Source organism: Hippocampus comes, unplaced genomic scaffold (genome assembly GCF_001891065.2).
Source record: "Hippocampus comes isolate QL1 unplaced genomic scaffold, H_comes_QL1_v1.1 scaffold7, whole genome shotgun sequence".
In the NCBI taxonomy this organism is placed as follows: domain Eukaryota; kingdom Metazoa; phylum Chordata; class Actinopteri; order Syngnathiformes; family Syngnathidae; genus Hippocampus; species Hippocampus comes.
In genome coordinates, this window is record NW_017842060.1 from 1,130,909 (window position 1) to 1,152,726 (window position 21,818).

Sequence of the window (21,818 nt, forward strand, 5' to 3'; positions counted from 1 at the left end):
TCGAGGAAGTATTTGTTATTGTTAGTTTTAGACGCAGCAAGCGTTACATTGCTAAAATGGCTACAAAACGGACCTTTGGATGTCGATCAGCTAAGACAAGAAGAGCTCTGATGCTGGAAGAGAGGGTAAAAGTGATCAAAATGAAAGACGGAGGAAGCAAAATAAAAGACATTATCCAAGAAATTGATGTAAGTCAAAGTGAATGCTGATCGTAAATTTCGCAATTTCTTTCTTTTTCACGAATGGATAGAAAATTCCAATTTTGCTTTACAACATGACTGGTTTATGGGTGTTTTTTTTTAAGTTTTGTGTCATTATTTATTACATGAGGGGGTAGATGCTGATGATAAAACACCTGAACCCATGTCCCTGAGAGACAGTCTCAACAATATTACAGCACTCATTGAAGATGCTGAAGGCAGAGGAAACATGGAATGGAAGTGTTGGGAAGCAAAAGAGTATGAATGCCTTTTTAAAAACCAACAGACAAAGTGGAGTGATTAATGTAAAACAATTGTGTTGCCTAATTTCGGTCCACCGGGATGAACTCGCCGTCTGTTTTCCGGGTTTGGTCACGTGACATTCGCCATGCGAGCTCGGGGGCAGGCTTGAAGTTGGTTTCAGTTGCCAGAAGAGGGCGGTATTGGCCTGAGGGAGACGGGCGAGTCCGCTCACTTCTTCAGCCGCGAGTGCGATATATTATCGTAGTTCACTGGGTGGGGAAACCGAACAAATGTCTTGACCCCTTTTGACACCATGATCGTTGCCTTTTTTATTTGTCCAAAACCGTAGCCCGAATATCAAACCTTCACCCTTGCCCCCTTCTGTACAGCTCCATGTGGCCCCGCGGCCACCAGAACCGTGGCGGCTCAGCCGCGGGGTGGCCCCCGCCGGCACCGCGCCGCCCGCCCCCCATCAGCGGCAGCAGCGTGGCGCCCAACCCCACATACTTCCACGCCCTGTACGACGTGGGAGCCGACCGCTACGGGGGGCCGCCCTTGGTCGGCGACACCTCCGTCCCGTCGGTGCGCAGGAGGGGGGCGTTGGTGGTCCATCGTGACGTCATCTTGGCCCACCAGGAGCACAAGAGGCTCAACACGCCCAAGGCCAGGAGGAAGCAGTGGGAGTGAGTACCACTCTTGGATTATTTTTTTGAAACATCTGTGATTAACTAATTCAAAACAATGGCATTTTATTCGTGATTCGATTGTGATTTTCCCGCACACATAAAAGACAAATGAAAGTCTTAATTTAATGATGATTTTTAAAAATCATCCAAATGCGAATGCATTTATTACATGTAGCGAATAATGACATTCAATAAATAACTTTGTCACTGTCACTGATGACAGCATCGAGGGGTGGGTTGTGGTGATGCAGTTTTGCTCACGGCCGCCAGATGTCGCAAGACTCACAGTAACGAACGAGGCCGTACGTCACGTGCCGATGGCACGACGAGATGAGGATTTCCAATCAACCCGGCAAAACAAACGTTTTCAGTGCATCGCCTGAAGATTGAGTGAGATTAGACGATCAAACGAAATGAAATGAGACATTTGGCTGCTTCACTTGACAGCACATTCGTTTTTTTTCCTCCTCAGCTTGGGGGGGGGGGGCACTTCAATCTTGCTGCTTGTTGTTGCTGACGCTTGGCGTTGTGTCGATGGCATTGTGTTGTGCTCCTGTATCACAATCAGCTAATAGTCTGGGTGCAGCGACAGCACCTTTTGCGGAATTCCAACGACAATACGAGCAATTAGTTAATTCCTCCGCCGACATCAGCAGTCCTCGTAAATTGTCGGGAAATCTCGACTTTCCCAGCCGCCTTGAAGGCAACGGGATCATAAACCACCAAAGTTGTGTTTTGAAGGTGATCGATGAGGACGCTGCTTATTTGTGATTCGGATGAAGTCTTTGAGCGGTCCCTCAGAGTCACCCCGCTTTCTGATTGGCAGTCAGCTGGCCACGAAAGCCCCTCCCCCTACTTTATTTTTTCCAAATGAAACTTGTAACTATTCTATCTTTAGTGTTTTATTCACATGCATAACCATTCATTAATATTTTTTTTCAAGCAAACTGGGATCCTGTAGTTCAACAAACTTGGTGTGATAAGAGAAAAATAGTGATCCCTTTTGGGTTCCGCAGCCAAAAATGAGATAAAAACAGCTTGCGGACCTAACTCGCCAAAAAATGCTCCTGGGGTAAGATGGAGCGATTGATAGATGACTATGGTCCTCACCTCCTCTTTGACCCCCCACTGCCCCCCCCATCTCATTCACATCAGTTGAGGTGAGCACACTTCCCCTCTTCCTCCTTTTCCATCCTCCACTAAGCAGTTTATCAAATCATACAGCAGCGTGAGAAGCAGCTTACCGGTAACTTGTACGCTTCGTCAGCTGGCAAACTTTGCCTGCCCCTCACACACACACACACACACACACACACACACACACACACACACACACACACACACGTCATCTTTTTTTTCGACAGCCGAGTCGGCGGTTTGCCGGCAAGACTCGATCGTTTTCCTCCGTTGTTTTCCCAGTTGTTTGACTGGTTGCCAGGATACGACTTTTGTCAATCATCAGATCTCTTTTTTTCTTACTTCCTGTTGGAGCCCAAGACCCTCATCAAAGCTTGTTGTCGCTTTCGGATCCCGCAAAGTATTTTTGGAGCAACGCTATGAGACCCCCTTTTAGCCAATCAGAAGCCAGAAGAAAGTCACATGTGGAAAAGGCACAGCAGCAACACTGAAAATGTCATTTGGCAACATTTTCACAGAAAAAAATGTCAGCAACAGATCACAGTAGCCTTGATAGATCAGCTGTTTGCTGAAACTGAGCCATGATTGGTTGTTACCCGATCCCTGAGCAACTGTGATGTCATTTTCAGTCGACAGCAAGTTGCAAAATGGCCGCCCCTTGAGATGCACCAAAGCCGGCGCGTTTTACCGCTTTACTCATATTCCACAAACGCAAAATGAATCACATTGTTTCGACGAGTAGGACTTGACGGTGCCTAAAATTTTAAAGACAAATTTTGGCTTGACTTCCCCTTTCAGCAACATTCAAGGACCAAAAATGCGCAGACGTAGCTCGTGTGTGTGTGTGTGTGTGTGTGTGTGTGTGTGTGTGGGTGGGTCTGCTGGGTGAAATCAGAGTGTGTGAATGGAACAGAAAGGTTTCAGTATGGCGGGGGCGGTCTCAAGCAGGGAGGTACTAGGACTTCCAGCGGGGGTTTCCTGTGTGCCTACGCACACACGCGCACACACACACAGACAAAAAACATCATCCTCAGCTTAAACGTCGTCAATAAGACACGCGTCACGTCGGCCATGCCAGCGCCAAGCAGTGGGCTCTCGTGGCGCGCACCTCCCCTCGCTCTTCCTCCCCCTTCCTCGTTATTCCCGACAGCGCGCCGTGCTTCCGGTAGCGGCGATGGGCAAGGGGCTTTTATCGCGCCTGCAGCCCTTTTACGGGAATCAAATGACGCAGACAGAGCGCGCAACGCCATCACCACTTGCAAACACCGACCAGTGCTCGAGCAGGTTGCGATGACGGCTCGTCGGTCCGATTTGTAATTCATATACCAGGAAAAATGTAATTATGGTCGGATTTGGCTGAGTTTCTTTTTAACTTTCCTCATAGGGAATTCAGCGGAAGAATCTGCTCTCGGATCAAAATGTACGTAAATGTGAACATAAAAAGGAAGCGGAAAGAATTGTCCGCCGCAATGTGTGAAATAAAGTATACAGCCATGCTCTTCAAACAGAAGGATAGACAAAGTGGAACACAATCGTGAACTGGAAAAAAAACATCTCTGTTTTAACCTTGGGCGGCCCGGTAGTTGAGGGGTTAGCACGCCGACTTCACAGTGCCGAGGTACCGGGTTCAATTCCAGCTCTGGCCTTCCTTTGTGGAGTTTGCGTGGCTTTTGTCCGGGTCCTCCGGTTTCCTCTCGCCTTCCAAAAACATGCACGGCAGGCGGATTGAACACTCTAAATCGTCCCTGGGTGTGAATGTAAGCGTGAATGGTTGTTCGTTTCTGTGTGCCCTGCGATTGGCTGGCAACCCGTTCAGTTTTGTTTTGTTTTTGTTTTTACAAATTAAACCGAAGTAGGGCATGCTAAAAACAATTGATATAAAAGGTGTTTGTCTTTGAAAAATTGATTTTTTCTTCTATAAAGGACAGATTTGTGCAATGTGCGCCTAATAGTTGTCCTATGGACAGATCCCCCCCCCCCCCCCCCCCCCACACCCACCACCACCCCGACTACACACGCGCGTTCATCCAGAGTGATCACGGGCAACTTGGCTGCATCTTTGGTCAGGGCTCTCCTAATAGCTTCAGGGGATGACCAGGTCTTGGTTAGCCTTGTAGTGATCACAACCCCTCTCCGTTTCAATATCTGCGATCAAGCGGTGCTCTGTCAGATGTTTAAAGCTGCCCGGTGTGTCCTTTGGTCTTGATGATGCTGTTTGCCGCCCACTATTCTTTGAACAGAGGCCCGAGACCATCCCGGAGCAGCTGCATTTTATACTGAGACTAGATGACACACAGGTGGACGCTCTCTGTCATTTAGGTCAACATTGGAACAGAGAGGGAAACTGCTGGAGTCAGTTGGCTGCACTGAGAGAAAAGGGGGGGGGGATAATTTTACCCGTCTTACTTTGCAGGTTTTTTTCATACACATTTCTTTCCATTTTACGATTGTGTGTGTCACCCTTGATGTTACTTCTTCACCAAAAAAAATAATAATAATAATAAAAAATCCTTTACTCCACCATGAGTACTGCATACTTTATCTAGATATGAATGGAAACCAAAAGCAGTGAGAATAGAGAAAAAAAATCTGTATGATCCATACTAACTACTTCTACTGTATGGCAACATGAAAATGGTTCAAGCAGCAAGACGAGACGGCGGCGTTTTGCGTCGGCGTTTCATTTCAACAGGAGCAGGGAAACTCCCTCTGGCCAGGAAGTTTCTGTTGACTTTTAAAACAATTTTTTTTTTGTTCTAAATTGCCTCCTGAGGGACAGAGCGGCCGAGTCCACCTGAGAAAGATGCGAGTTCATTTGCCAAGCTAACGCAAACTGCTAACCTTTCTTAGCTGTTGACAGATGGCGAGAGGCCGCTTGAAAGATTTCATCACTCTGGACAGCTCCGGGAGGCCTTGGAAAGATGTCAGTGTGTTTTGAAAATATGCTGAAAACACTGTCCTCCACCTCTATTTTCTTTTTGTGTTTGTTTTCAATTTCGATTCAGGAGAAAAGCGTCCGAGCGAGAGCTGCACTTTTGTGTGGGTGAGGCGACAGCTTGCTGGCAAGCGACTCTTTGGGAAGCTTCAAACAGCAGTCAAATGTGCAGCCAGACCGGCAGAAGGCTCGGCGGAGTTGAAGGGAGAGAAAGATGGAAAAAAAAAATCATAACAATAACAGCAAAAAGTTCAAAAACATCCTCAAAATAAACGCAGGTCCGGTAAAAGACAAACAAAACTCGCCCAAACTTGCCTGCTGCCAATCGCTCTCACCAACGAACTGCAACATTAGAGCACACTGAGGCATATTTTATAAAAAGAAAGAAAATACATTGAAAAAAAAATTTTAATGAAAATATTGGCTCGTGTGTGTATGTAGCTTTCCTTTTAAATTTTTTTTAAATCAATTAAAACTTAATAAAAATAGGGTGATGTCACAAACATGTAAAACCTTTTACACATGTTCCTACATTATAAATGTTTTGAATTTATTTTAAAAATATATAAAGTTGGTATAATATTCCTTTATTTTTTTCACATTTTCAATCAAGATATGTTTTAAAAATTAAAAACAGCATGATGGCGCGAATATAAAAAATAACATGTTTGAATGTTTTTACAATTTAAAAAAAAATGAAACACAAATCGAAAACTGGTGTAACATTCCTTTTTTGTTTTTTAAAAATTCCTTTCAGTGCAGGTTGATTTTTTTCATGAAAAACAGATGATTGTCTCTGTATTCACATCTTAACATTTTAAAATATATTTTCTTGAAAAACACATTGGGTGATATCCACAACATGCAAAAATGACCCACATTAAAAAAAAACATTTTATTCATAAAATGTTTTATGAATAAAATGTTTTTTTAAAAATAAATGAAAATAAACATGGACGCTCGTAAAATTTAAATAAATATCTGAACAACAGACTGTTTGGCTCATTTAACTTTTTGAAGATTTTATTAACCTGGAAAACAAATTTTATGTCTATGTTAACATACGCAGCGGGCCAATAATTTCTTACTACTATTTTATTTTATTTTTTTTCCAGTACCGCGGGCTGTAAAACGGCCCCTTCGGACATGCCCACATGAAGGCTTGCGTTATATATTTGTCATTGCAGCCGCATTTCCACTGAGTGCCTTGGTCCAGTTTGCGGTTTGGAAGTGTACATCCTGGAATGTGTGTGCGTTCGTGAAGGCGGGATCAGCTCTGGAAACAGTTGTGACATCATCACCTCGCGTCTTCCGTTTCAAGTCATACGTGTCACTTTTTCAACATTGAGGCAGAGGTATTGACAACGAAATTTCTACTCCTTGCACCGAAAGCCCCCTTTTCACAGTCCTTCTCCATCCTGAAGGACGCCGTCACTTCTTGTCAGCTCTGATTGATGGACCAAATCAATTAACAAAGTCATTAATTACAGCTAACCATTGATTTCTCACAGTTCGACCCCAGAATAAAAAATTACGGAAGAACACTAACAATGTGAAATCAATGTCGTCTGACTTGAAATTGGCAAAAATCGGCTTTTGTGGAGCAGGCTGGGTTGCAGATTTTTTTCATATTTTTCAAACACATGAGTAGATTAAAGACAAAGAGAATGATGTTCAAGCATTCCCTCCTTCAAAAATCGGATTTTTTTTAATTTGCAGAATTTCCCAGTTTTTTCCCTGTGTGTGTGTGCGTGTGGGTGTATAAGTGCTATCAGGTGATCAAAAGGTGCAATTAATTAATTAGGTCTGTAATTAATTAATCTGTATTTTAATCTCATCTAAAATGACTGAGAACACCCCTATTTTCATTTCAAATTTGTTACATTATTGAAGCGGATCAAAAGATAAAAGAAAAAGTGGCATTATAAAGTATTTTATTGTTTTTCAGCAGACTTGGACAGATGCAGTCCTAGCCATTTACTTTCTGCTGTATTTGAGATTAGTCAAAGTCCGACCTGCAACCTTTCGTTTCGACCACGAGGGGGAATATCACTGTTTTGTTTGTTTTTCAAAATCTCCAAAGAATGACAAAATAAAAATAAAATAGAACATCAGGTCCCCAAAAAGTGTTGAGGTTAACATATCAAAAATAGTAAGAACAATTTTTTGAGCAAAACAAGTACTCAACACTGAACTTGCTTTAGATAAGAAACAATAAATAAAACAGACCCTTACATCACAGTGCTGTAAGTTAGCACTTCAGAAACAACACTGTTCATCATGACAAAGTAAAAGTGCTGAAATAAACATCAATCACTTCGAGTAGTCTACGGAGGACACATCAACTATGCCTCGTACGTGGGCTGTTCTCGAGGTTAGTTTGCCAAAGAGCTTTGCTATGAATGGCTCGCTGGCTACATTGCTAACCCGTTTCGGTGCTAACGTTCGCTGTGGCTGCACTCGCGACTGGATGCTTTGCATTGATGTGTGGGAGACTAAATTTGAGCTGCTTCGGTGGTAAGCAAACTCCTTCTTACAAATTAGGCACAACGCTCTACCTTTATAAATTGTGTCGTCAGGGCGTTTTTGGAATGTACATTTTCCATTCATTGTGCCGAGAACTCTCACATGCTGCTGCATTTTCACACCTCCACTCCTCACTGCTGCTTACTAAACTCGCCCAACTCCAATGGGAGCCAATCAGCTTATGCTAAACAAGCACAAACTAATGACAGCCAATCAATGTCCGCTCCAGGCTGTGACTGACAGTTGTTTCGCCACCCTCAACAACTCGAACACAGGAAGCCAACGCATAAAAAGGGCTATTCGAAAAAAAGCAACCCACTTACAGAAACAACAAAAGGCAGAGATTAAAATATAGATTAACGTTGCAAAAGAAGCATTAAATGTGCTGTAATTAATTAATCGCAATTAACGCACTAATTTGGCACCTATAATGTATATAAAAAATCTTTTAAAATTATTGATGTATTTATTTTTATTACTTGGCAGAGGAATTGGTTAGCGTAATTTGACTCTGCCAAATATCAGCACTGGCCTCAAATAAAATCTTTTTCATTCAGGTTCTCGTTTTAACGTGGATCAGATTTGTGGAATTTTCAGTTTTACCACTCCAAAATATATTGAGCCCATTTTTTTAAGACTTTCAAACATACAAAAAACAAAATTGAATCATGTCATGGGCGCTTTTCGACTTTTGTATTTTGCACCACGGTCGCCTCCGATAATGAGTTTTTTTGTAACTTTTTGACCCGGAAATCCCAAGTTATTGATTTATTTATTTTGCGGGGCTCGCAGGAAAGGCCAGCTGCTCTTCGTGCATGTCAGGAGAGGGTGGGGTGGGGGGGGCGATGGGGGCGCTCAGGGGAGGTGCGCGCGTGCGTGCGCACTGCCAGGTTTGTCCGTCGATCTGCGAGGCGCTCTCTCTGCTTTCGTCAGATCGGATGCTGAGTGCGCGCACCACCAACACCACGGCCCCCCTGAGCGCACCAGCAGCAGCAGGCGAGGAAGAAACAGATTGAAAAGCAGGATTGAGAGGAGGAGGGGGGGGGGCAAAGAGAGAGAGACGTTGTGGTCTGAAAAGCGATGCCGCTGGGCGGGGGCCGCTTCCTCCGCGCACCTTTTGGCGGCAGATGATGATGAAGACGAGGGCTTCAACGCTCCCTTTTCCCCGTTGAGGACGATGTCCTCTTCCGCTCGGTCTCCAGCCAGGATTCCCCTTCCTCTCCACATTTTGGATTATCGATGATTCTGGAGAAGCACCTTTTTTTTTCACGAGGAGGTGGAGGAAGAGGAAGAGGTGAGGAGATTTAAGCACCCGAGCAATCACGCCCAAAAGCTACGACCGACGCCTTAGTGGTGGTGGGGAGGAGGAGGAGGTGGAAAGAGAGAGTTGGGGGACGGGCGGAGGGGGGGGGATGCCGCACCGTCCATCATCAAACATCAACAAATGTCAGCTGGATTTTGGGGAAGCCCCCCAGCTGGCGCGGCGCGCGTAAGCCGAGCGGCGCGGCAACATTGCGGATATTTGCCAGGCATACCGTCAATCAATTATTAAAACCCTCTTCAGCTTTTTTTGCTGATTTGTTTCCTCCTCCTGCCACGGAGAAGCGAGAGAACGAACGAAAGAAAAGAGGGGTGGTGGCGGATGGGGCTTCACTGGACCAACGGGGGGGAAGCCAACTGCGGATGCTCTCAGGATGCGGTAGGCTGCTGAGAGGAGGAGGAGGAGGAAGGGGGGGGGGGGCAGCGACGCAGTCTCCAGCACAAGTGGAGATGAGATGATCTTCTTCTTTGCAGCGAGCAAACGGAGTTTATTTGTCATGGATTGTTTTTTTGTTTTTTTTGGAGTAGTTAAGATTACATAAACGCCCTCCCCCGCCCACCTACATGGAGGTGTCTCCCCGCCACTGAAGGAGAGCATCTCCAGCAAAAGAGGAGGAGGAGGAGGAGGCACGTGGAGGCGTCCCTCCGAGCTCCCTTCTAACCTCTGGCGTTCGCTGTGTGCAGAATGGCGCGCTTCGGGGACGAGCTCCCCAACAGGTACGGAGGAGGACAGGGGGGACAAGGAGGAGGCGGCGGCGGCGGGCAAGGAGGCGGAGGAGGCGCCGGCCGAGGGGGCAGCCGCCAAGGGGGCGCCCCCGGGGCGCAGCGGATCTACAAGCAGTCCATGGCTCAGAGGGCCCGAACCATGGCCCTGTACAACCCCATCCCCGTGCGGCAGAGCTGCCTGACCGTCAACCGCTCGCTCTTCATCTTCAGCGAGGACAACCTGGTGAGGAAGTACGCCAAAAAGATCACCGAATGGCCATATCCTTGCAAACTCCACTTGTCGCTGTCGCGCGCGCCCGGTTTCAGGGTGCTGGCCACGGTTGCCGTGACGCCAGGGTCTTGTTCAGCCAGCGCTCGGGCGGTTTTTTTTTTTTTTTTTTTTCGTTTTTTTTGCTCGGCGCCTTGTAGAACTTGCTCAAAGTTGGAGTTCTTCCTCGCCAACAGAGGTGGGAAAGTTTCGGGGCATTTTAAGACCCACAAAAAAATAAATAAATAAAAATATGTTGCCTGTGACGATATAGAAGGAGAGACTCTCTTCATCTGGCAGATAAAAAAAACTTTTTCTGGCTTTTGGCGTTTGTCAATACTCCGCAGTAGAAATGGGTTTACGCCCCAAAAATGATTTCTCACAGAATGGCAGTTTTTTGGGTTTTTTTTAAAGGAAACATGATGAAATTGTAAGAAGTTTTTTTTTTTTTTTTTTGCGCTTTTGTCACCTCAAATTATTAAACAAACAATAAAAGACTGAGGAAGGGCAGTAATTTATTGACACAGCTGCAGCTATGAAAGATGCAGTGAGCTATGCTGACTCACTGAATGGCTTGAGTTAAATGTGATTCACGTCCACTCCACTAACTGTCATCATTTAACCGCCATAACTGTTCACAGTAACAAGACACTTTTTTTTTTTTAAACTAACGTCCGTGACGTATGCGCTACTCGTGTGTGAGGCAGGCGGATTTTTTTTTTTTTCCATTCCGGGGCTAAATTGGAGCTTGAGCAATTCATCAAGGGTCTGAGAAAGTCATTTTGAATTGTAAGATAATAAGGATAAGCGGTACAGCAACTCGTCCCCGTGTAGCACCACCCCCAGTGTTAGCTGCCAAAACTTGTCCCACTTCCCACAAGTTCTCCTCCTCCCCATCAGCATGACAAGCCGAGATATGCCCCCCCACCCCTTATTGTGGTCTTCAACTCAAAAGCTGTGCTGATCTCAAATCCAAAGTGATGCGACGCTGTCTTCCCGTTTGGGGCAATTTTGCAAGCGCTCAAATGGGCGGGTTGGGCCCTGATTATGAGTGCGCTCATTCCATGCCAACATTTGTCAACGTTGCACGGAGACGTCCCTTATTGTGCTCTCGATCCTTATTTTCGCAACGTCATACGAGAAAGTACAAATCTCTGTTTTCATATTTTGGGATTCGAGATAAAAAGCCAATGCAAAGAAAAAAAGTGAAGTGAAGTTGCTACAGATGTACAGCAATACCCCTCCCCCACACTCCCAAAATAAATAAATAAATGAATATATAAATAAAACATTTAAAGTAGATGAAACGTCGCCAGTGCATCAGCCGCCTAAAAATATTCAACACCTCGCCCCATGACTCGCCGCGGCTGGTTGAATCCACCGGTTGAGAAAATTAAACACCGTCCTCAAATAAACCCATGGGAACAAATGTATTCAGAGGAGGAACGATTTCCGAATGTGTAAATTCTGGAACTTGCTTTCAATTACCCACACAATGTACACGCGACTCGCATGTGAGCCGGGCAAGATTTTTTTTTCCTCCTCCGGGGCGAAATTGGGGATGGATTGATTCATTAAGGGTCTGAGAAAATAATTGGGATGGCATATGGCCCCTGTGGAGCACCATCTCTGGTATGGGCTGCCTAAATTTGTCCCACTTCCGACAAGTTGGCATTTCTCCTCCCTGTAATGGGGCGTGACAAGCCGAGATACGCTCCCTCATCGTTCTCTTCAACTCAAAAGCTGCACTGATCGCAAATTCAAACGTTTGTGACGCTGCCACAAAATGGAGATTAAGGAGTTAAAACAGCAGCACAAAGAAACGGGATAGTTTCTACAATGGAAATTTTGCACGTGTCGTAAATGAGTCGCCCGTGCAATATTTCCTCAAATCATTCAAGGACCGCCTCCCTTGAATAAACAAAAGAAAAGTAGCAAAGTTGACCGATTTTTCGCAGGCTCTAGTCAAATTCCCTGCGCGGTATTTCCTCATCTAGTGGCCTACCTTTGATTTGACCCCTATGCCGAGTTGCGTGGAGTGTCGTCCCCTTAAAATTAAACACCCTCCTCAAATATCCATCGCTAACCGGAACGGCAGCGCAGGTGTCTTATTTCGCATGTTGTATATGACCGTGTGTTTAGCATTGAGCATGTTAGCGTTACGTGTGCGTGAGCCAAGATGCAACTTTTTCAGTGCATTTAGCTCAGACCGGCAAGCGAATCGTACGTGCGCGTGCGGGCGTCGGCACTATTCCGAGCTAACGGCAAAACTTGAGTGCTGATGTCAGCACTGTACCAGGCTTAAGGAAGGCTGAGAGGGAAGAAATGAGTGCATGTGCATGCGCGCTCTCTAATTACTCATGACCATATAAGGGAGTCCGCCGTGTGAGTCCTGCAGGAGGAAAAAAAAAACGACACTTAATTGTCAAGACAGGACAGGTTGGAACATTCTGTCGTCTCGGAAACAAGTCTGAAATCTAATTAGTCGTGTGAAAGTTGATTTTTGCCCTGCGCGAGTTCAAAATGCTGTCGAGTGGCGCACATGTGAGAAATAGCACCATCTAGTTGGCCATCTGCTAGCGTGTGGATGCAAAATGGTTGCCGCATCCCGGCACTCCAGATCACAGATCCCTCTGGTGTATTGCAACAACAGATAATTGTTGCTCCTCGAGAAGTAAACAAGAGATTAGCATTTAAGATTCCATTCGAAGGTAGATGCTAACTACACGGCTATGCTCAAATGCCGTGTGTGTGTGTGTGTGTGTGTGTGTGTGTGTGTGTGTGTGTGTGTGTGTGCGTGCGTGTGTGCGCGCACGTTGGGGGATAATGCCATAACATGCACATGCACACATGCACATAGCATGTTAGCGGACAAAAAAAGGGGACATTTGGTGTGTTTACGGTCCAGTGTGCAATGTGTTGCTCCATCATGTCACCGTACACACACACCATGTGCGTGTGTGTGTGTGTACGTGGGTGTGGGTGTGTGTTCGAGAGAGACTTGATGGGGTTTTGGTCACTTTATTTGGCACCACTCGTTCATGTCAACCGTGTACGATCCTGTCACGATGACTCCCGTTGCCAATCAGTCGGCTCTGTTGCTATGGCAACAACAATCTCCCTCTTCTGCTGCACGTGTTTGTGCGCACATGTCGTGTGTTTATTCAGATGATTTTATGTTGTTCAGGAGCGGTATGTTCCACAGTCAGGTACTAACGAGTACCAAGAACGAATTGGGGGAGAAAAAAAAAATTCCCAGCTGGTGCAGAGTTGCCCCAATTAGTGCAAATTTGCCTTGATGTGGTTCCATCCCACTCCTTTAGGTGGCGGTAGCTGCTGTTTCTCACCTCTTTCATTACCCATCCGCTGCTGTTTATTTTTTTTTTTCTTGTCAACCTGCACGCGTCCCATGCGCTCTTGGTGAAATAAACGGCAAGTAGCCAATGAGTGGCGCTTGCTTCCGCCGTTAATACTCGGCTAAGATCATTTGAGTAACTTTTAGTGGCATTTCTAGAAGGTTTATAACACGAACAGATGTATACAGTACGCAGTGGTAGCAACTTCAGTTTGTGGCACTCACGAGACCCCGCCCCTAAAAGGCACACATCCGACACAAGAATGACTTCTTAACGGTCACTCTTCTTGTGCTTGATTTACGTTTCAATCCAACGTCGTGCTATTGCTCTTGGTCAAAAGAACGCGTTTTCAAAACGTGCTCGTTCGGAGACCTTTTTCGTCTCATTGATGTGAGATTCGAGAGCAAATTGAGTTCCAAGTCCTCATCATGGTAACGCTGTATTTGCGCCATTCCACGCCGTTGAGCATATATCGTTCATAAGTTGTCGTTTTTACGCAAAGAATCCCGCGGGGGAGGCTGCACCCGTCCGTCCGACTGCATCGTCAGCTCGCGTGTCACTGGGACCAGACGGCGGATTGGCCCTGTCACTCGCTCGGGGAAAAAAAAAAAAATGAGGGGGGTTGCGTGTTGGGGTCGAGTTCAGCAAGGCTGTCAATCACGACAGCGTCCCGGCGGGCAAAGACGCTGAGGAGGATGAAATGAAGACGAGGGGGAGGAAGGAGGAGATGGATAAGTGACACTTTAATTAGGTAAAGGCTCGCCCGGGCTTTCAGGAGCGACTTTTATGGCTCGATGGGGTCGGAGCGTCAATACGCTGACACGCTTTGACTTAAACACCGAGCAGCTGCCTGCCGCGCTGGCTTATGGGCCATTTTTATTCGTGGCCAGCCTGCGCTGTCGCCGGTTGTCTTTTCGGACGTATTTTTCCATCACCGATGGCATTCATGGCAAACTGAGATGGGTAGACCAGGCAAGGGTGCCCAAGTCCGGTCCTCGAGAGCACCGATCCAGCCCGCTTTCGATGCCTCCCTCCTCCAACACACCAAGCCTGATAACAATTCGGATCAGTTGGATCAGGTGTGTTGGAGGACGGAGACACCGAAAGCGGACTGGATCGGTGCTCTCGAGGACCGGACTTGGGCACCACCAGCGAGGTTGATGTGGAAAAGGGAAGCGCTTCGGTGCAGACTCGTTTTCAATGGCCCATCGATGTTTAAGCGTCTTGAACCGGAACAAGTCAAAGTCCAAAGTCCGTCAGGTTTCCACTGCGCCACCGAGCCAGGGAAGGGGTCCAACTGAATCATGGGAGTCTGCGGAATTCTCACAAGTCAATGAACTGATCCATTCAAATGAGTGGAGTCTGCGTGTTTTTTTGAGTCCCCCGCAAGCGGGCCAGTGAACAGACACCACGAGTCCCCGGAGTCTGCGGTGTTTCTGCTCAATTTGTTCACCAAAGTCATAAAGCTTAGCCAAGCGAATCATCCAATTCTGCTTTTTCTGGCAAATCTTCTAATTCGAGGCATTGGAGCGATGCAAACAAGTCTGTGGTGTTTCGAGTGAGTCCCCTAAACCAAGTCCGCCAATTCATGCAACCAAATCGGTTGAGTTTGAACTATTTCTTGTGAGTCGAGTCAGTCGATCAAACCGGATCTGCTGTGGTTCCGGGGAGTCCGGGCGCTGAGCCAGGGAATGGATCCAAAGGAATCATTTTAGTCTGTGGTTTTGCCACAAGTCAAGGAATCTGAATCTGAATCAAAATGAGCCGAGTCTGTGGTGTTTCGGGTGAGTCCCCTAAACCAAGTCCGCCGATTGATGCAACCCAATCGGCTGAGTCTAAACTATTTCTTGTGAGTCGAGTCAGTCAGTCGATAAAACCGAATCTGTCATGCTTCTAGGAGTCTGCGAACCGAGTCAGTGCACCGGTACAATTGAAGCGTCTGAGTTTCTGGCCTTTCTCGTCAGCCCTTCGACTTGTAAGCCGATATCAAGGAATCGTGAGGTCAGCCACGCAAGTGAATAATTGTCGTTTTCGGTCAACCCAACGAGTCGGCGAACCGAAATAGCGGAAGATCCGCTTGCGTTTCCAGTGAGTCCGACTACTTGAGCTCGCCAACCGTTACAAGCGAATTTGCCGTGTTACCCGCACGAGTCCACTAAGTGAGTCGGTCAAGCGACGCAACCAAATAAGCCAAGTCTGCGTTGATTCCCATGAGTCCATTAACGTGCCAGAGGATCCGACTCAGACTTGTGATCCCCGATTGATTGTGAAGACTAGACTCATTTAGACAATGACGTTGTGTTGTTTATGAGAACTCCTTTTTTGACTGAGTCATGAAGTAAAACACAACATACTCCTAATGGCGTTCACGCACCGGATAGATTATTTTATATTTTTTTTCTATCTCAGTTCAAACACGCGACGTCAACCCGACAACATCAATAACAGCCCAGTCAGAGGTCAACTGTTTGAGGCAGCGAGGGCAAGGCGGCCGAGTCGCTGAGGCTCCCTCAACTGTGCACTTGGAGTCAAATTCTCAGCTCGGGGCTTGTTATTTTGCCGTCGCGAGGGGAATGAGCAACTCACACTGTTACCATGGCAATTGTATTGCCGTTCCCACTGCGGCTTGGTGAGTCTTTGCTCACTATTTGGCAAGTGAGCAAAGACTCACTGTTTGCCAAGTCTGAGTCCGAGTCTTTGCCACACCTGTTCGTTGATTCTGCCGAACTACTGGTTCATCATTTGGAAAGTCCATGCCATTGCAACGCCCGTCAACGGAGTCCGTTCCAATTTTGGTTTGTTATTTGGCAAGTCAAAGCCTTTGCAACTGGTTGGGTTCGGTACCTCAAAAAAGCTTAAGAACCACCGATCTTTCGCCCAGTATTTTGCAATTCCAAGCCACTGTAACCCTCTGGTCAGTTAACTCCCTTCAGCATTGGTTCACTCTTTGTGGCACGTTCCTGCCATGCAAGCCAGACAATTTTTAGCGCACTATTTGGCAAGAGTAAATGTACTGCGTGAAGCTTTTGGGCAGGCACAAACCTTACTGGAGCCCTCGTTGAGACTGTTCAACTTTGGGCTCAATATTTGGCAAGTTCAAGCCATGATGACGCCAGGCTATGGACTCTTTTTAACATGGACTCACTATTTGACAAGTTCAAGGCCACTGCACTACTAGTCACTCGCATCTTAATTCTTGGCTCACGTTTTTGGCAAGTTCAAGCCAGTGCTGCAGCTCTTGTCAATTAATTCTCGAAACACTGGCTCACTATTGAACAAATTCAAGGCCGCTGTAATAGGAGTCTGTCCTATTGAGGGGAAAAAAAAAACTATTGGTTCATTATTTGGCAAGTTAAAGCCACTGTAACACCGCTCGCTTTCCTCTGGTCAGCATTGGCTGACTTTTTGGCAAGTTGAAGCCACTCCTGCACAGCTGTCACTGTCATTTGCTGTCGACTAACACGCTGTCAGGTCCAATACTCTGCAGCATTCATCAATCAAGTCTCTCGAACATTGCGTCTCACCATTTAGCAAATCCAAGTCTCAGCAAAACGAATCAATCAATTCTGTTAAATGTTTGGTTCACGATTTGGCGCATTCAAGCCAAATTATCAATCTACTCTGTTACGCTTTGGCTCACCATTTGGCAAGTTGTCAATATATTCTAGGCCTATGAACCTTTGGCTCACAATTTGGCAAATCACATCTACATATACAAAGCGAACTTTCATTTTCTGACCCTTGAGCATGCTAGCGTTAGCATTGTTCGTGCAAGAGACTTTGAAACATTGAGCTTGAAACGGCTGGTTAATTCTGTGCGTGTGTGTGTGTGTGTGGGGGGGGGGCTCTTTGGGGGGCGTAGGCGGAGCCGCATAAGTAAAAATGTGTTCGGAGAAGGTGGGGGAAAAAAAGTTAATCATTATGGTCTTTAATCCTCTGGACACACACATACATACACAAGCACGCTCACACCATTTAATTAACAATTTGGGGTTGACTTGCTCGGCTTAATTATTTGAGGCTCACCTGGGAAGCAGAGAGATGACATCAGTTTTTCAAATCCTCCCCTGAAGACGGAACCAGCAAGGACGTTTTTTTCTTTTTTTTCTCCATCCAAGGCTGATCCCGTGTAATGCGGATTTAATGTGAGCGCGCGGAATGACGGAGCTGATGTCGGCGACACAAAATGGATTAGAAATGAAAAGAGGAAGGATGGCAGAACTGAGAACGTTAAAGGCGTTAGCATCGCACTAAGAGCTTTAATGATTTAAGCTTGTTGGAATATTTTGTACGTTTGCATGGAATATAGGAAAGTTAATTTGTGTTAAAGCCATTCGTTCAATGGCTGGGGAAGTAAAACCCGTTTTGGTGAAAATCAACGTTGGAAAATTTTGCCCCTGATGCTAGCTTGGCAACATGACATTTGGCAAGAATGTCTAAAATGAGAAGACAGACAAAAACGTCTGAAGAACCACAAAAAAAGTAATTTGTGTCGATAAATTATTTCAAAAATGTTTGCATCCCACCTCCGAAAGATTTTTCAGTTGAGTTAATTTATGTTATGCGTCACGTTAACGGTAGCAAAGGTTTTGAAAAGACCACCAAAACCTGGCAAATGAACAGGGGTGTGCGGACTTTTTATGTTCACTGGAGCAGTTTCCAAAATAAATGAAAATTCATGTCTTGATTTCAGTGTGTTTGATGAGTTCAAATCAAACAATTTCAAAGCGGCCTTCGCATCCATCCACTTTTCTGAAAAGGCGGAAAAAGTTAGGACACCCCTGAGCTCGGCCTAACGTCTTTACTCCTTCCACATCCTGCGTGTGCGTGCGAGCGAGCGAGAGAGAGTCCGATTCAAAATCAGATCCGCGTGATTCACCGGCCTGATGAGTCACCGCAGCAGCATTTATGCATGCACATGCAGTGTGCGTGCGCGCGGGCGCTTTGTGACCAATGTCGAAGGTGCTGATGTGACGCTTGTCCTCTCTGCCCAAGTCCTCATTTCCGGAGCGTTCATCGTGAATTGAAACAGACATGGGCACGCGTTGAAAGTCTTCTAGTGAGTATGACCAATGCCAACGCACTTCGGTGTGCGCGCGTGTGTGTGTGTGTGTGTGTGCGTGTGTGTGTTCAGGAAGCGACTTGGCCGGACGTTTGATCTTAAGATTTGTGGCTCAGGTGAACCCTGTGTGTGGGTGTGTGTGTGTGTGTGTGTGTGTGTGTGTGTGTGTGTGTGTGTGTGTGTGTGTGTGTGTGTGTGTGTGTGTGTGCGCGCGCGCACGCGCGTGCGTGTCTGTGTGTTGTCTCGTCGGCCATCACGTGTTGACGGCTTTATGGTTGCTGAGCTAGCAGGATGCGGTTGGTTAGCACGTTTAAAATATTTTTATTTATTTGGAGCGTGTGTATGAGTGCGCAAAAAAAAAAAATCTTGAAAATCTTCACGTTCACATACACTGGAAGCAGTGCTGCCAAGAGATAAAATAAAAAATAAGGAGCGTTCACCGTCCGGAATAAAATCTGTAGGCAAGCGAGAAGGCCTTGCTGACCTTGACGGTTGACCACGTTGCGGTCTATGATCAATGTAATCAACATGTTCAACCAAAAATATGAACACGTGAACGAAGAAAGTAGTGCAGGGATGGGCACAGCATTCGCGCAGACGCACCATCGTTGCCTCCTGCTTTCAGCAGCTTGTTAGGCCAGCAGAGTGCCTCGTGAATAATAGATGCTCAAGCAGGCTAGCATGTAGCGCGCGCGAGCGCACACACACACACACACACACACACACACACACACACACACACACACACACACACACACACACACACACAGATACCGGAGCGATTAAAAATCAAGACGCACCGCATGGGAAGACCACCGCAAGGTTCTGAGCCGCCACATTGACTCTGTGTGGGGCTTGTTAGTATCTGGCACGCTCACCTGTCTCATCGTCTCACATCAAAGATGCACCGAGGCCATCCTCGGGCCGTCGCGTCGGTGTCAACCCTGCGTCTGGTATGCACACGCGCGCACGCTAAGCTAACAGGATAATGACCGACCAATTAGGCGCAGGCTTGATCCGTCTAGATGTATCCAGTCAGCGGAGCCCCTCCGGCGGCCGTTACTCAGGCGCGGACTCGCGCACATCACAACAGAACACTTGGATGCCGCTTCTGTGCAGCTGTGGCGGTGTGAAAAAGAGTTTTCGGAAAATGCTGCAACCGAAGGCAGTTTCGCTTAGCAACAAAAAATTGTCGGTCGTGAGCAGGCCCGCAAAAGTGTTCCAAGAAGTCATCGATCCATCCATTTCCCGATCCGCTTTATCCTCACGAGGGTCGCGGGGGGTGCTGGAGCCTATCCCAGCTATCTACGGGCATTAGGCGGGGACACCCTGAACAGGTTGCTAGCCAATCGCAGGGCACACAGAGATGAAAAACCATCCACGCTCACACTCAGACCTAGGGACAATTTGGAGTGTTCAATCAGCCCGCGGTGCATATTTTTGGAATGCGGGAGGAAACTGGAGTACCCGGAGAAACATGCAATCTCCACACAGGAAGGCCGGAGTCAGGATCGAACCCACAACCTCTGCACTGTGAGCTCGACGCGCTAATCACCACACCACCGGGCCGCCACAAGAAGTCGTTTTTAGGTCAATTTGGTGAAATATGGAATTTGGTTCAGTCATGTCCCCTAGACCGAGTGTTTTTGAGAAATTCAGATTGGCAGTTTCACTTGGTTGCAAGAAATTTGCTTGGCGTGCTTATCATGTGGGGGGTGGGGGGGGGACAAATTTTTGCTTCAAGTTTTCGTTGGATTGCTACCAAAATTTGTAGGAATTCTTTTTGCTCCACTTCGTATAGAGCGGCGGTTGTTTTAAAGTGCTTTAAAGTTTGAAAGTCGACAATGCAAAATTGGAAGGAAGTTGAAGTTTTGCTGATGCCGATCGGCTGAGCACGCCAGCAACGTTTCATCCTGATGACTTGATATGCGAATTTGTTTTTTTCCGTCTGGCCCGTCAGAGTTTTGGAAAATAATTCGGCTCCCAAAGCTAGTTTCACTTGACAAAGTGAAATTTGGTGGGGATGACTGTCAGGTCGTGATAAAAAAAAAAAAAGCCTCCAAAAGCCATGCCCAAAAACCCACAGGAAGTGTGCCATTTTCTGTCAAATCAACTCACTTATTTATGTATTTATTTTTGCTGACTTTTTCAAGAGATCTGTTGTATTGCTACCAAAATTGAACCACGTACATGAGCCAGATGGACAGCACTAAATTACAAGGAAGTTGAAATGACAATTTTTTTTGTGTGTGTGTGTCGGCAGAGGCTGGCCGTAAAGTTTCATGCTTGTACAAATTCATCTTGTCCACTTCACGTTTCATTTGTTTGCCATGTGCATCGTGAATAGACCCACAAAAAAACCCACGGCAGAAAAAGCACCGAAAGTCCAGTTTTTGCTTTGAAGCTACAATCACCGGATCTTTTTTTTTTTTTTCTCTTCTTCATTTCATCACTTTCCTTTTTAATCCACGTGTATGAAATGCTAAAGCTGTCCGCGCGAGTACGTTTATTTTTCGCCTTGACCCACTTGTCCCCGCCACTCCTTTCGAATGGATGATCCTCACCACAATCATCGCAAACTGCATCGTGCTGGCGCTGGAGCAGCACCTGCCCGACGACGACAAGACGCCTCTGTCCGAGCGACTGGTAAGAGCGTCCACGCGCTCGAGCGCCGCCGTGTGGTTCCTCACTTCCCGTTTCCCACTGGCGCCGCAGGAGGACACGGAGCCCTACTTCATCGCCATCTTCTGCTTTGAGTCGGGTATCAAGATCCTGGCGCTGGGCTTCGCGCTGCACAAGGGCTCGTACCTGCGCAACGGCTGGAACGTCATGGACTTCGTGGTCGTGCTCACCGGGTGAGTTGGCGCCGTCGCCGGTTTTCTTTTCAGCGTTTTAGCCGGGGGGGCCTGCGTGTGTGATTTCAAACGGGATTGCCTTCATTTTCGAAGGGTTTTCGAAGAGCAAGGCAACCGTCTGCTTTGCAATCATATATTCTGTGTTCCCCCGCTAGTCTAAAAACTCTATTCTGATTACTGTTTATTTATATAGTTTTTGGGGGTCGGCGGATGACAAGTCACCCCGCTATAAAATCCGAGTAGCGCTCAGACCGGCACCTAAACACCCTATTCCCGAAACACGTTGGCGGCGGCGAACGAGTTCCAGTTACATGAAAAAGATGAAGGGTGGGGGGGGGGCTATATTCTGTGTTCCCCTGCTAGTCTAAAAACTCTATTCTGATTACTGTTTATTTATATAGTTTTTGGGGGTCGGCGGAGGACAAGTCACCCCGCTATAAAATCCGAGTAGCGCTCAGACCGGCACCTAAACACCCTATTCCCGAAACACGTTGGCGGCGGCGAACGAGTTCCAGTTACATGAAA

At 46.7% G+C, this 21,818-nt stretch overlaps 1 protein-coding gene across 1 annotated transcript; it reads left to right on the plus strand.

Moving 5' to 3' along the window:
• Window positions 1-716: 716 nt before the first annotated feature.
• Window positions 717-21,594, plus strand: LOC109511062 (voltage-dependent P/Q-type calcium channel subunit alpha-1A-like). Its single transcript, XM_019861804.1, has 4 exons — window positions 717-1,126; window positions 9,732-10,031; window positions 20,979-21,084; window positions 21,154-21,594. The coding sequence occupies exons 1-4, from the start codon at window positions 837-839 to the stop codon at window positions 21,295-21,297; spliced, it is 840 nt and encodes a 279-aa protein (XP_019717363.1). The 5' UTR covers window positions 717-836; the 3' UTR covers window positions 21,298-21,594.
• Window positions 21,595-21,818: the final 224 nt, after the last annotated feature.